We start from the raw sequence: 16,190 nt of genomic DNA, 5'->3' as shown, positions 1-16,190 counted from the left end.
CCCAGGCGTGATTGGCTGTATAGATGGCACTCACATTCCAATCATTGCTCCTTCAGTAAATGAAGGAGACTATGTGAACAGGAAGTCTTTCCACAGCATTAATGTACAGGTACATAGTTCCCTGTAGCATTTCAAACTAACAAATTATTTCATTATAGTAATGGATGCTAATTTGTGTTCTCTGCACTGTGAAGATCATATGTGATGCTGCCAACATTATCCGTCTCCATGGTGACTCGCTTAATCTGTGCTCCACTAATCAGGGCTTTATGTATCCTCGTGCTCGCGCTTAACTTGGGGTTAAAGCAACTCCGCGTTGATTGAACTAATTGTTATCAGCCTTTCTGAAACCGACTATTCCGAGTTGGACAGTTCGGGGTTACTCAACCCCGTGTATCATTTTTAACTCTGAGTTTTCTAAACCGACTTCCTGAAATAGGGCCCTGGTCTCAGACAAAAAGTCGCCAGGTGTCAGGTCTCAAAAGTCAGGTCTCAGAACACAAGCTATGAGACAGAGAGAAGCCTTCTTCAGGTGGCGCTGTTGTCAGCGTCAGTATTTACAATGATAATAATAATAATGGATTGCATTTAAATAGCACTTTTCAAGGCACCCAAAGCGCTTTACAATTCCACTATTCATTCATTCTCACATTCACACACTGGTGAAGACAAGCTACAGTTGTAGCCACAGCTGCCCTGGGGCAGACTGACAGAAGTGAGGCTGCCATATCGCGCCATCGGCCCCTCTGGCCAACATAGTTCTCACTATGCTGTTTTATGTTCAAGGGGCCTCCTTTCTCATAAGTTTGATTCTAATTACTACCATAATGCTGTGCAATTTGGATGTGATGTCATTATAACAGCTTTGACTGGCAGCTGCAGTCCCGCAGAAACTTGCATATCTCTGTTCGGGAATGGCAGATAAAGCAGGGATGCAGAGAGGAGCTCCAGTGTTTACGTTACGAAACCATGACCGACTGTTTTAACCTGACAGCCTGAAGTGTTCTTCAGTGAACTGAACCCAACAGAAGGACCCGAGGCCCTGCCGCACTTTTTCGGTAAGTTAAATGTGCTTGTAAGCTAATCCTTAACCACCGTCCTTAGCTAGGTCGGACCTAGCTAAGGATAAACCTTATATTTCAGTTTGTGATGATTCTGTTCTCTTTGTGATTACAGGAGCTGCCCTCAGATTCAGACCTCAGCACCACCCAGTGACAGTAGACAGATCATCCAACATGTTCACATGTTAACTGGAAATTGAACTGGTGAAAGCAGTACACAGGTTAAAGTACCACATGTGCTGTCAGTGAAAGCAAAAGGATTAATCACCCCTGTAACTGTGTCACTATATATCAGCATTAACAGGTCCTCAGTTTGGTGTTTCACAAAGCTGCTGATCTCAGACCTGCACAGCTTCGGTTTTAAACACTTGATGTACTCAGCTGCATGAAGAGCATATGAGAGTTTCTCTGACACAATTAAATAAAACCTGATGAAGGTCAAAGGTCATCACTTGTATGTTGAACTAAACACTTCTGATCTGGAATTCTTTCACAGTTTTCAGCTAATAGTGTGTTATTTGCCATTCAGAGTTAATCATACCAGAGTAACCAGAGAACGTGATATTAAACATAAACTTTCTACAGGACTGAATATAATATCTTTATGTAAAAGTCCAGAGCCTCTGGGGAGTATCCGAGTATTTATAACATTACACAAACAAAATGTCTCCATCACGGTGTTCATGAAACGCTGGGTTTATCCATCTCCTGGGGCGGGCCTGCGGAGGATTGCTGAAGATTTTCCTGTGAGGGAGCTGCTGGTGAAGCTCATGAGTCCTACTTGATCAATGCGATGAGCTTCAGTCTTCCTGATGTGTCTTAAATGATGCCTCTTTCAGTGGGTCAACAGAACATCTGGCACAGGACAGCTGTGATGAAAGAAAGGGAAGAAGTTTCTCCAAACCTCTGGACCCAGGAAACCCAGCTTAGTCCTGATGGTCTCTGTTAAGGTTCACATAATTGAGGAAGGAGAGTACAAACAACCAGGTCCAGAAGATCTTGGTCAAACAATTGATTTTAATGAATACACGCGTGGGAAGACCACTGTACGCAGACAGCACTTGATCTTCGACTTAATCAAAGCATACACAGATTTTTATAGCATCAGGGTTTGAATTAATGACGCCCCTTCATACGTCACAGACAGAATATATACATACGTCAAATCAAAACCACAATGACTTTTAACACAGTTTAAAAGAACGTTGTCTTCGTCTTCATGGCAGGTACTTCCTGTCACTGCCGGATGCTCGCTTGTCATCTTGACACCTCAGCAGCAGTTCTGCAACAAACTGCTCTTTTTGCAACCCCAAGCAAAACATGATTAAACTTCCACCTATAAATGATTCTCTCTAACTGAGTGTGTGGGTTTGTGTGTGTGTGTGTGTGTGTCGTCCTCAAATGCTCTCTCAATTCACCCGTTGCACTTCTGACCTTTTACCAGACCAGAGGCTCATCCTTATGTGTAATAACCTAACTGAAACTACATGTACTATGTTGAATAAATGTTTTAATCAAGAACCTCTACTAAGAGCTTAGTAAAAGAATATAAAAGTATAACAGACAATTTGAATAACCTAGTAATTCAAATAGCCTCGTCTAACCTGCTCCTCAGAATAACTTTCGGTTTCAGTTCTGCAAACTCTCTGCAACTTCCTGTCAACTGCAACTTAGTCTTTCTGAACGACACACACTGTTTAAACCTCTGAATACAATATCAATGCTGCAGATTATATTATTAATGCAATGGTAATGATGATTATTTAACAATAGCAGTAAAATAATTTCCCTGCGCCACATCTCCCTCACTAGTTTCTCTCCAGGGTGAATGTAGCTGTTGATAATAATGTGGAATCTATTTACGGTGACCAACCGTCCTCTTTTCCCCAGACACTTCCAGTTTTCACATTCTGTCCGGACCGTCTGGGGGGATTTTCGAGATCGATAAAAATGTCCGGGTTTTCCAAAAGTCCGACAGTGGACCCTTGTGTGTGACGTCATCCCCGCACTGCTACTTTGTGAGCGCTTGTTCTGCGCTCACAGACGGGACTGACAGCACACAGCAAAGTGCCTAATGATGTTTAAAAGATCCCAAGGCGCAAGTGCATCATTTCAGACAAACTGCAAAAGACATTTCCCTCATAATTTTTCTTATGCAGATGAGGTAATATTTCTGTACCATTATTTAATTTCAGAGGCTTTGAAGCTTTTTTTTTTTTTTTGCACTTGTTGACTTGTAAAAGCCTACATGACGATGTGACGGAGTTACACCGTCCCGGGCCGCAGACAGCTGATCTGGGCGCATACACGCACCACCACCATTAGTTTCTACAATTACCATGGCTGCGCGTCTTTTCGTCGACCGGGCAGATAAACAAAAAGGGGTGAGAGGTATATTTTGAGCAGCGCAGAGGGTGGCCAACATATTTTCCCACTTACCAGCCGGTCGCGGAGACTCGCTGTGATCGCCGATTATACGGGGGTTATGCAAGCCGATCGTATGGTGTTCCGGGGTTTAAATAGTGGTTTCGCGCGCTCTTGAAAGGTCACGTGAACTGCATTATTTTTTGGTTTGTTTTTTGTTATTGTGAAACACTGTAGGCTGCCTGGAATTGGCCATAAATGTCTGTATATACATATATGTATTGTAGGAATACAGCTGGAAATAAGCTGAGGGGGAAAGATTGTTTGGTAAAAGAAATAATAAAGAGATGACTATTACACCTAGTGGGAGGGGCTATGGGGTATAAAAGAAGGCGGTCAGGGCCTACCTGGGTTCTTTTTCAGTGAGATGTTACAGAGAGGGTAACATGCAGACTGTGTTTTGTATATAGATGTTTGTTTTGTGTTGACTTAAGTTAGTTTCCTATTTTCTTTGTAAATAATTTTTTGTGCACCTGGGAGGCCGGCAGAATAAATTATCCACACTGAATGCTTTCTGACTACGCCTGCATTTGTTCGGGAGAAGTTTAGGAGAGGACCCCGTGACAGACATATTGTATTTTACAATTCATTAACCGCACAGAGAAGGCATCATTTTAATATGTTAAATATGTTTCTTTAAGAAAGTTTTTCATGACTGAGATAAGTGTCCTCTTTTTTGGAAATTAAAATATGATCCCCCTAAATCTATTATTAAATGAAAAAAACGAATTAAAATTACACTACTATGAAACCTGCTGCTGTCTTTATTTAAAGTCTCCATGTTACCAGGGTGTAGAGTGCTCTGAAGATTTAAATGGGTTTAGATCCATTACACTCACAGTCTTATGTTAAAATCTTAAAGGACAGCATTACATTTTTTTATTAACAGTAACTCTGGGCCTCTGTGGAGTGTGCAGCTGATCTCATCGCTGTCTAAAACTGGATAACAAAACCTAAGGAGTGCTGAATCCTTCAATAATACAGACTATTAGAGTAACAGGTGTGTAGCATCGCTAACTAGCTAGCAACAAGCCCCAGAAAGGCAGCAGGCCCAGACAAGGTGTGTCCGAGGATGCTAAAGGCATGTGCTGCTGAATTTGGGGAGCCGCTACAACGAGTCTTCAATCTCAGTCTGCGACTGGGGAGAGTGCCCGCCCTATGGAAGACATCCTGCATTGTCCCGGTCCCCAAAAGGAGCCGGCCCAATGAGCTGAATGACTTCCGACCGGTGGCACTGACGTCACATCTTATGAAGACTCTAGAGCGGCTCTTCCTCAACCTCCTCCGACCACAGGTACAACATGCCCAGGACCCACTACAGTTCGCATACAAGGCGGATATTGGAGTGGATGATGCCATCCTGTACCTCCTACATAGAGCCCACTCACACCTGGACAGGGGAAAAGGCACGGTCGGGATCCTGTTTCTTGACTTTTCCAGTGCCTTGAATACCATCCGGCCCTTCTGCTTCAGGAAAAACTATACAGGATCCAGGTGGACCCCTGCCTGGTCGCTTGGATCTCTGACTACCTCACTGACAGACCACTGCTGTCTTGTCTTGATCCTGTGCCCGAGTGTCGTGCTGGGAACCTTAAACTGCCTAAGTTGCCGATTTCAGCCGGTGGAGAGCCAGACCGGCTTGTGATTGAGGCTTGGACAATTACTACCAGCACTAGTTTTAGTTGACTCGTGGGGCGTAAGCCTTCCAGTGTTGTGTGTGTGTGTGTAATTAATTTTATTAAAGTTATTAAAGTTGGTTTTAGTTTTTTTATGATCTGTAGCGAGCCTGACGCTCAGTGTCCTTTTGTTCTTTAACTTATTTCTCTGTTTTATTTTAGTGAACGGAGGACATGCCAGTGGCCCTGGGACCTCAGGTGGTGGGTCGTTTTCACACTTTCTTTTGTACAGCACTGGGTGGACTGTAGTGATTTTCTTTTTGTGTGATTTTCTTTTGGGTCCACGGCTGCTGGTAACCGACTTCCCTAAATCTGCTGGTCTGGAAGAACAACAGTTCATCTAAGCACTTAGACTAAAACTTGACATAGCTACGTTTATCCTACCATAAAACAATAAGACAAGGTACGACCTCTCCCATACTCCCAGAGTGTGGGTGTGAATGCCAGAGCACTCTGGAATGCACACAAAACCTTTGCAGACTACTAAGGATCACACATCCTATCACTACCATATGCAAACTTATATAATTAAAAGATTATACTGACTACTAAGTACAATTTTCTATTGACAACTATAAATAAAACTGTATTAATATTGGAGCCAACCTGCCTCAGTGTGCATCCTTGAATCTGTGCGGCCTCTTTTTAAATGACAACGCCACCTAGGGGAATTTCACCCCCAGAAAATATATATTTAAGATAGATAAAAGATAGATAAAAGGAATAATAAAGAGGCCGCACAGATTCAAGGATGCACACTGAGGCAGGTTGGCTCCAATATTAAAACAGTTTTATTTATAGTAAAAATAAATAAAGTATTAGAAAACCAAATGTAGCGTTGTTGTTGACAGCGTCCTAAAGTAAAAATAAAACAATCATGGAACTTGGACTTACCAGCAGCCGTGGACCCAAAAGAAAATCACACAAAAAGAAAATCACTACAGTCCACCCAGTGCTGTACAAAAGAAAGTGTGAAAACGACCCACCACCTGAGGTCCCAGGGCCACTGGCACGTCCTCCGTTCACTGCAATAAGACACAGAGAAGTACATTAAAAGAATAAAAGGACACTGAGCGTCAGGCTCGCTACAGATCATAAAAAACTAAAACCAACTTTAATAAAAGAAATTCCACACACACACACACACACACACACACACACACACACACACACACACACACACACACACACACACACACACACACACACACAACACTGGAAGGCTTACGCCCCACAGGTAGAACTACAACTCGTGCTGGTGGTAATTGTCCAAGCCTCAATCACAAGCCGGTCTGGCTCCCCACCGGCTGAGATCGGCAACTGAGGCAGTTTAAGGTTCCCAGCACGACAGGATCGTTTCAGCCCGATCACAGAGGGGTGGGTACAAGCAACAATCCAGAATAAAATAAAATAAAACCCAGCGAACCAAAAAAAGGTAAGCCTACTTAATATAATAATAATAATAATAATAATAATAATAATAATAATAATAATAATAATAATAATGGATTTGATTTATATAGCGCTTTTCAAGGCATCCAAAGCGCTTTACAATGCCACTATTCATTCACTCTCACATTCACACACTGGTGGAGGCAAGCTACGGTTGTAGCCACAGCTGCCCTGGGGCAGACTGGCAGAGGCGAGGCTGCCATATCGCGCCATCAGCCCCTCTGGCCAACACCAGTAGGCAAGTAGGGTAAAGTGTCTTGCCCAAGGACACAACGACCAGGACAGAGAGCCCGGGGATCGAACCGGCGACCTTCCGGTTACAGATAATAAAAACAGTTTCACGAGAAGACAAAACAAGACAAGACAACAGGCTCCACCGAGGAGGAGCCCTCACAACAGCGGCGGGAAGGCGTTTCACTCTTCCGATTAAGGTCAGGCAGTTTGCCACGGAGATGTGAAGGCAGCAATCAAAGCCTTAAACAACAGATAACTATAACCTTAGTGTCGCGGCCTTTTACGTTCCAAACACCAAAAAAGTCCAAGAAAAGGCCGTGGGTGGCAACGGGAGGTTTGTTTTAGAACGCACTTCTGACTCCATTGTTTAAAAATCATATGTGGTTTATTTCGTGCAAAATTATAAACAAACATCAACCAAATAACTTCTTTAAACTTAAAATTAAACGAAAGCTAATTTAATTTGCTTTAACAACTTCAAAAGTGGTCAAAAAATCATTTTCTAACCCTCCCGTCTTCCCATCTGACATTTGGCAAACAAAAAACGAAAACCTCTTTACCACACCCATCCAGGGTGCTCTTAATCTCTTGATTAATGGGAGGGTCCATAAGCTAATAAACCAATCACTTTCCAAAAGCTTCTCCAATAAAATTAATTACAAATTTACATAACAAAACCAGGTCAGAATATTCTTACACCTTTAAAGAAAAAACAAAAATGAATACAAATTGCATTTTATAAACATTCAACAAAAATGGCCACAACACTTAGCCTCCAGTAATTGTGAATGCTAATAAAAGTAGTTTTAACGGCTTACCCCAGTTCCGGAGGCGCTATACTCTCACTGGTGGAGATAACTCGAGTACCTCTCTCTGCAACGCCGGAATAAAACAGAAACTGCCGTGCTACAATAGGCCGCAAAACTATATTACTACACATTCTAGTACTGGGAGGGAATCTGAGGTTAAGCGAGAGCATACCTGTAGCTGTCATATGATCTACTCGCTTGCTGATCAGTCCGTCGCAGTGTGCCAGTATTTACTGCTGCTTTGCGCCGAATGCACGGGAGGAATGATCCAGAAAAACACCGGCTTAGCTTTATACGGGCTGACACCACCCTGCAATCAATATGTAAGTGGGTTCCCAATTAACCTAGTTGCGCAGCCGAAAGTGAGCGCAATAACTCATGAAACCTAACACCATGGCCTGAATAGGGCAAGCTGAGCATTAGCGACTGGTGCAGATTCAACAGGACGTGGCAAGTGATGAACATTTGAGTGCAGGTTGTGAGGGTAACTCAGGGACAAGGAGCCACAACTCATCGTCACTCAGAGAGGTCCGCTCTGAGTCAGCAGGCACAGGCGGGGGTGGAGCCTGTGGACCAGGTGTAGGAGGCACCCAGGCTGACCTGTGCCTTCAACATGTCGCGATGGACATGTCGAACCTTCTCCAAGTCTCCCACGGGGGCAATGGTATAAACAGCCCCGTTCCCTTGAGGTGCCCTCAACACCTGATAGACCACAGAGCTCCATAGGTCCTGGATCTTGTGCCGGCCCTGGGCGCTGTGATCTTGAAGATACACCAGCTGACCGACCTCTAAAGGCACAGGGTGGACTCTCTGGTCATGCCGCTCCTTGCGACGGTCAGCGGTCAGCGACAACCGCGCCCGAGCTCCCTCAAAAGCCACCATTAACCTGGCCTGATGCTCGGCCACCCAGTCCTGAACCTCTCCAGGCACTGGGTCCTGAACCCGGCCTAGAAGGAAATCAATAGGCAGCCTAGGATCCCTGCCGAACATCAGGAAAAAACGGCGACTCTCCAGTGGCCTGATGGGATGTGCTATTATAGCAAAAGAGCACGTGTGGTAAGCACGCAGCCCAGTCACGTTTCCGAGATGATGGCAGGGTCCGTAGGAGGTTGTGGAGGGTTCGGTTAAACCGTTCGCACTGCCCATTACCATGGTAAGGAGTTGTACGGGACTTGGCTACCCGATACAACTCGCATAGCTGTTGCATCACCAAACTCTCAAAGTTTCTACCCTGGTCAGAGTGGAGGCAGCTAGGAACACCAAACTTGTGGCCTGAGCCACAGTAGAGGCCCGCTGGTCCCGGGTAGGGATTGCAACCGTGTATTTGCTAAAAACGTCAGTCATAACCAAGACGTTTTCAACTCCACTACGGGAAGGTTCCAACACCGTGAAGTCTATGGCCAGGATTTCATTTGGCCTAGACGCCAACAGGTGACCCATATAACTATGAGACCCCAACTCTGAGTCCTTTGCGACCTGACAGCGTTCACAACGCTGAACCCATTGCTTGATGTCAGAGGACATCCCGGGCCAATAGCAACACTGCCTGACCAATTCAGTGGTACGCTCAATACCTTGGTGCCCATGGTCCTGATGCACCTGCCTCAAGGTCTCGGGCTTCAGATCCTCTGGAAGAACAAGTTGAAGGGCTTCCTCACCTCCACCCGGACGCAAAATACGGTGATAGAGGATGCCATCCTTCTCCACCGGACGATCCCACTGACGCAGCAGATCCATGACTGGTTTGGGGATCTGACTCCTTTCCCCCAGAGAGGGCGGGGACTGCCTCCTGCAGTATACCAAGTAACCTTTCAGGAGGGGGTCAGCCTCGTGCAAAGCACGGATATCCCCCGGAGAATGAGACGGAAAGGCCCCAATCTCAAACTGAGTAACGACGGGCAGAACTGCTGGACACGGAGCGTGCTGAAGCGAAATCGGGACAGGAGTCCCAGGCAACACGCCCTCGGCCAGGCTGGAGCTTGTCTCATACTGTCGGGAGAGACCATCAGCATTCCTATTACTGCGGCCTGAGCGATACTTAATCTCAAAATCGAATGCCGCCAGCTGGGATGCCCACCTCTGCTCAGTGGCACCCAGCTTAGCTGAAGAGAGGTAACTGAGTGGATTGTTGTCAGTGTAAACCACACACTTCTGCCCCAGAAGGTACTCCTGGAACTTCTCGGCCATGGCCCACTTGAGTGCAAGAAACTCCAGATTCATGGAGCTGTAATTGTCCATGTTGCGCTCATGGGGCCGAAGACCTCGACTAGCATAAGCCACTGGCCTAACAACACCTTCTGCATCTGGTGAGAGAACTGCACCCAAACCACTGTGGCTGGCGACAATCTCCAAGATAAATGGGTGCGTAAAGTCAGCATACGCCAACACAGGGGCAGACACAAGCTTTGCTTTCACGTCCTCAAAGTTCTCCTCACACTGAGGTGTCCAAACAGCACTCAAACTCTGTCCCGAGCCCTTCTTTGCCGTGGTGCCAGCCAATTTAGCCACCACTTGATGCAGGGGAGCCGCCAACATGGCAAACCCCTCCACAAAGCACCGGTAATAGCTGGCGAAACCCAAAAAGGATCTCAACTCTGACACGGAACGAGGACACTGCCATTTGGCTACTGCATCGACCTTGGCAGGATCGGTGGAGACACCCTCGCAAGAGATTACATGGCCCAAGTAGTTAACCTTCTGCTGGAAAAAGGCAAACTTTTCTAGCTTAGCCTTGAGCCCCTCTTGCTGCAGCCTTGCCATCACCATCTCTAGCCGTTGCAGGTGCTGAGAGACAGACGAGGAGAACACAATGGTGTCGTCTAGGTACAGCAGTAGCGACTGGCACCGCTGATCCCCGAACATCCTCTGCATTAGGTGCTGGAAGGTACCAGGAGCATTGCACAGCCTGAACGGCATACGATTCCACTCGAACAGGCCAAACGGCGTGCAAAAAGCGGTCTTGGGCTTATCCTGCTCAGAAACTGGCACCTGGTTGTACCCGCTGGCCAGATCGATGGTAGAAAACCAGCGTGCACCAGCAAGGGCATCCAGACTTTCCTCGATGCGAGGTAAGGGGAAGGCGTGCTTCCTTGTTTTGCTATTCAGCAAACGGTAGTCAACGAAAACACGGAGGCTTCCATCCTTCTTGCGGACCAATGCCATGGGAGAGGCATAAGGACTGCTACTCTCCCTAATTACCTGGGCCTCCAATAGCTGATTGATATGGGCCCTGACAGCCTCATAATCAGAAGGAGGAATTCGCCTGTACCTCTGCCGGACGGGTACGTCATCAAGCAGAGGTATGTCGTGCGAGATGAGGCTTGTGCAGCCCAAATCTCCCTCATGACAGGAGAAAACAGAGCGGTACTTCTGCAAAAGTAACCATACCTCATGTTGCTCTGACTCAGTGAGAGCAAACTGGTCAATCGCATCCACCATGTCTTGAGCAGGGCTGCTGGTTGTATGGGAGGAAACTGTGATGGGAAAAGAGTGTTCCTTGCTAACACCAGCAGGGAGGCTAACAACAGTAGCTTGGCTTATCACTTCTAAATGGGTCCGTGGGTGGAGGACAGCTTCAGCTGTCCCCACATTGGTGACTGGGATGGAGGCAACGCCCTTATCCACCTGGACCAAACATGGAGAGGCCAGCAACCCAACTGGCCACCCGGACTCAGAAGGCTCAAAAAGCACAGCCTGACCTGACAACAGGGCTGGACTGGGACAAAAAATCGGCCCAGGCATTTTGACTAGAGACCGGCCCCCCAGGTATTATAGGAAAAGCCATAAAGCCTTTGAATGAAAACAGACGCTGTTGTGACAGTGATGTACACTGTCTTGTTGGTATATGTATGATTTCTATACATTTTACGTCAGATAAAAACTTTGGTTGTAAGCTTCAGATAATTATTTAATAAAAGCTAGACATTTTAAATGAGAATAAGAACGTATTTCTTTGTGCCCCCCTGCCCCCTGGCAAAACTTTGCTAGACCAACCCCTGCACAGTTACCAGCTGTCAGTGTAAAAAAGGATCCTGGTGTTATTTGTCTCTCAGAAACAGTTCATAACTTCCCTTCAACTCATTCATGTCACCTTAAAGGTAAACCTGTTTCTCCATCACCTGTTCAGCGCTGATGATTCAGTCAGAACATCTCCTGGTTTCATCTTCATGTTTCCCTCTCACCACATATCCAAACCGATATCATGACCAGCAGCTTTTACAGCTGAGGCTCCAGCAAACATCAGCTGATACTAGAAATAAGAGAAAAAAGAGAAAAACAATAGAATACAACAAGATAAACAGAATAACATACTATACAAAAATAGAAAGAATACTAAATACAATAGAATAAGTACTATACAAATACAATAAAATACTGTACAAATATACTTTGTTACTTAGGGAAATTATGCACTTAGTATTCTGCACATCATGGAGACAGGTAGAACTGTGTATGGGACGTGTGTCTGTCTGCACGTGTCTGGTCATCTGCAGAGACCATGTTGTAGAGTCTGACAGCAGTTGGAAGGAAAGACCTGCAAAATCTCTCTGTCCCACGTCCTGGGTGCTGCAGCCTGCCACTGAAGGAGCTGCCCAGTGCTGTCAGAGTCTCCTGCATTGGGTGGGAGATGTTATCCAACAGGGATGATAGCTTGGCCACCATTCTCCTGTCACTCACCACCTCCACTGAGTCCAGAGGGCATCCTAGAGCTAGCTGGCCCTCCGATCAGCCTGTTCAGTCTCTTCCTGTCCCTGGCAGAAATACTGCCGACCCAGCAGACCACACCCTAAAAGATGGCTGAGGCCACCACAGAGTAATAGAAGGTCTTCCGGAGTGGGTCCTTCCCTCCAAAAGACCTGAATCTCCGCAGCAGGTACAGCCTGCTCTGCCCTTTTCTGTAGAGGGCTTCAGAATTATGAGTCCAGTGCAGTTGAAGGTACCTGTAGCTGTCCACAGTGTTATGACCCAGGTCATTGTTGCCGTGTGGTGCTGTTACTCACCACACCATGCGGAGGCATTGTTTGTACTCTGTGATGTCTGTTATGTAAGTTTCCAGGTGGAGGCTGACCATTGGTGGAAGAGGGAATGAGGCCAGCTACAAATTGGGACCTGACTGGGCCAGCAGCCTCTCCTACTACTTCCTGTTTCCAGTGAGCTGCGCGTTTGGGGCCCTTCGTGGCATATGACAGAGCTGGGCTGCAGTAAAAACAGTTTAGAGAGTCGTGTCTGGACATGGTAGCTGTAGGGTTCAATGTCCATACCTTGAATGTTTAGTGGTTGCAGTGGAGGATGTTTGTGCCTGCAGAAATCTACCAGAAATCTAATTCTAGTGTTGATCTGGAGGTAGTTCTGCTGGCACCAGTCCACAAAGTCTTGGGTCAGTTTTCTGTACTCATTGTTATCCCCATCAGTGATGAAGCCGACTGTTGCAGAGTCTGCAGAAAATTTTTGCAGGAAGCACTGGGTGGAGTAGTGGGAGAAGTCTGCAGTGCAGATGGTAAAGAAGAACAGAGCCAGAACTGTTCCCTGTGGAGCCCCCGTACTGCAGAGGACCCTGTCCGACACACAGCCACATACTGTGGTCAGTCAGTGAGGTAGTCTAATATCCATGTAGTGAGGTGATGGTCCACTCCTGCATTCTTCAGCTTGTCCTTCAGGACTGTGTGGAGAATGGTTTTAAATCCAAAGAAAAAGGATTCTCACAGTGCTCCTAGTGGCCGCCAGGTGAGAGAGATTTGAAGCCAAACACCTCCCTCTAGTGGCCACATGTGAGAAGGTGGCCTAAATATAAAATGTGAATCATTCTGTTGATCGATCATGTCATAATGATTGAGTGATTTGAAATGTTTACATATAGATATAATATATACAAAGTAGTCTATATATATCCAGATCCAGATGGACAAAATGGTGATGGCTAACCAACTGGACATAGTAGTGGTGGACAAGCAGAAGAAAACGGCTGTTGTGACAGATGTAGCAATACCAAAGGATATCAACATCAGGAAGAAGCAACATGAGAAGCTTGAGAAGTACAAAGGGCTCAGAAAAGAGCTTGAAAAGACATGGAGGGTGAAGGTAATAGTGGTAATCGGAGCACTAGGTGCGGTGACTACACACACACACACACACACACACACACACACACACACACATATATATATATATATATATATATATATATATATATGTATTATTTTACATGTCATGCTCTTAGTAAGTTTAGTCCCCCAACATATATATATATATATATATATATATATAATTTTACATGTCATGCTCTTAGTAAGTTTAGTCCCCCAACATATATATATTTTTATAATTTATCACATGTCTTTTTACAAAGAAAAAAGTGATTCTACCACTTCTGTGTTTGAACCAATAGAAAGCTGGTGCTCAGAGGAAGAAGGCGGGCTTTACTTGGTGTCAGTGACAGAAATGAAAAAAAGCTCAAATGAGTGAGAAGGACGATGAAGGAAACATCTGTGCTGTGTCTGCTCTGTAAGTAGAATCTCTGTGTTTGTTTGAATTCTTGTACTTTGACTGTCTGCTCTCCTGATAACTGATGATGGAGGAGAAGACATGAAAAACAAATCAGGCTGAATTCAAGTTCAAAACACCATCTGTTCAGTGTGAGTAATTCTCATTTCTTTGATTTAGTTCTGTTTTGAACTAGTGATCTGAATTTATACCCTGCACCTCACTCGATGACAACTGAGACATGTTTCAGCTAATCCTTGATGGAATAAGTGGCTAACAAAATGAATGAATGGATTTTCCACCAGCTTCTTTCATTTTTTAAACACACTTTTACAGTTCTGAAAATGAGTAGATATATCAGAGAGATGAGTTTGTGTGTTTGTCAGCTGTTTGTGTGGAGTTGTTCTTTATGTTCACCTCAAATCAACCTGAGTGTCATTTCTCTTCAGTTCTGATCTCACTGCTGAGCTGCACAACAAACCAAGGTCAGTAACCTTCTTCTGTCACAGTTTAAACCTGAGAAATGCTCACTGATATGACCTGATTGGGTTCATGTTTCACAATGGAGCTCACATATAAATCTAGTTAGATGAAGGATTTCTTACAGTATTATAATTCTTGACAACATCAAACAGATCATCAGTTTTTCATTTTAACCCTCACAGCTCGTCTGACTGTGAGTCCCAGCAGCTCTCAGTTCTTTAAAGGAGACTTTGTGTCTCTGAGCTGTGAGGAGGACGACAGCTCTGCTGGATGGACTCTGAGGAGAAACACAAGCAAACAACAGAGGACTCAGTGTGGAACAGATGGGTTTGGAAAACCAGCTGGTTCTTCCTGTAACATCAGCTATGCTTACCCATCTGACAGTGGAGTTTACTGGTGTGAGTCCAGAGAGGGTCCCATCAGTAACATGGTTAACCTGACAGTCACTGGTAAGCTGAGTGTGTGGAGTTAGTGTTGATGAAGCTGTGTGTAAATGGATGAAATGCTGTAGTTTGTCTCTGTGTTGAGGTGGATCAGTGATCCTGCAGAGTCCTGTCTTCCCTGTGATGGAGGGAGATGACGTCACTCTGCTCTGTAAAACAAAGACCACTCCCTCCAACCTCCCAGCTGCTTTCTATAAAGATGGCTCCCTCATCAGGAAGCAGCCTACAGGTCACATGACCATCCAGCATGTTTCCAGGTCTGATGAAGGCCTCTACAAGTGTGACATCAGCGGTCATGGAGAGTCTCCATCCAGCTGGATCACTGTCACAGGTGACACACTCACCTGTCTGTGTTTCTGCAGCTTTCAACATTCACAATGTGACGACAACTTAATCACTGTGTTTGCTTTATTTTAGACAAACGCACCACCACACCTCCACCTAAATCCACACCTCCACCTACATCCACACCTCCTCCTGGTTCCACCTCCATCACTCTTCCTCCATCACTCTCTCCTCCTGTTCTCTCTGTCTTGTCATTTGTTGGCTCAGTCTGTGTTGTGGTTCTACTGGTGTTACTGGTTCTGCTGGTGAGACGATGTGTTCACAGGAAACCTGAAGGTGAGACTCAGACTTCCTGATCTTTCATGTTTGAGTTTGTTCAGTAGAATAAAGTTCACATTCATGATGATCACAGCAACAACTTTCTTATAATATATATATAATAATAATAATAATAATAATTTCTTATAATCTCTGTTTAGATATTTAATTTATATTATTCTTAATTTTGGAAAATTTCAGCAGATCAATTGAATGCTGGACAGGATGACATCATCACTCATGTCATGTACAAAGCTGTCAAGATAAGAACCACTGCCAGTCTGACGGTAGTATTTGAGTTCACATATTTTCTTTAAGATTTTTGCTCCTTTGTGTTCCTGCCAGAATGTTTCTTAACTCTCACTGGTATCAGGTCCTGGCATTGTTTCAGTGGGACCTTAGCTCACAGCCCAGCACCGTGCAGCTCAGAGTTCAGAGGTTGTCTGAATAGTGACAAGAACACCACACATCCCAGACTACGGATAAATAAATAGATAAAAGATATAGATCAGACTGTAATGTGTG

The 16,190-nt window shown here is 45.1% G+C and overlaps 1 protein-coding gene across 1 annotated transcript; it reads left to right on the top strand.

Annotated features, from left to right (window-relative positions):
* Positions 1-14,126: 14,126 nt before the first annotated feature.
* LOC146673389 (Fc receptor-like protein 5) lies at positions 14,127-15,703 on the top strand. The gene is made up of 5 exons (XM_085401931.1): positions 14,127-14,157; positions 14,586-14,621; positions 14,802-15,068; positions 15,148-15,393; positions 15,480-15,703. The coding sequence occupies exons 1-5, from the start codon at positions 14,127-14,129 to the stop codon at positions 15,701-15,703; spliced, it is 804 nt and encodes a 267-aa protein (XP_085258057.1).
* Positions 15,704-16,190: the final 487 nt, after the last annotated feature.

This window comes from Rhamphochromis longiceps, linkage group LG3 (assembly GCF_057381845.1).
Source record: "Rhamphochromis longiceps isolate RC_006_pf linkage group LG3, R_longiceps_female_GT1.1, whole genome shotgun sequence".
In the NCBI taxonomy this organism is placed as follows: Eukaryota; Metazoa; Chordata; class Actinopteri; order Cichliformes; family Cichlidae; genus Rhamphochromis; species Rhamphochromis longiceps.
Note: the sequence above shows the minus strand (reverse complement) of the source record. Positions and strands in the feature narration are given on the sequence as shown.

Excerpts from the sequence above, each read along its gene's own strand:
- LOC146673389 (XM_085401931.1), top strand. The coding sequence starts at position 14,127 with ATGAAGGAAACATCTGTGCTGTGTCTGCTCT. Across the intron at positions 15,069-15,147 it reads GGTTAACCTGACAGTCACTG|GTGGATCAGTGATCCTGCAG; the intron begins GTAAGCTGAGTG and ends CTCTGTGTTGAG. Across the intron at positions 15,394-15,479 it reads CAGCTGGATCACTGTCACAG|ACAAACGCACCACCACACCT; the intron begins GTGACACACTCA and ends GCTTTATTTTAG.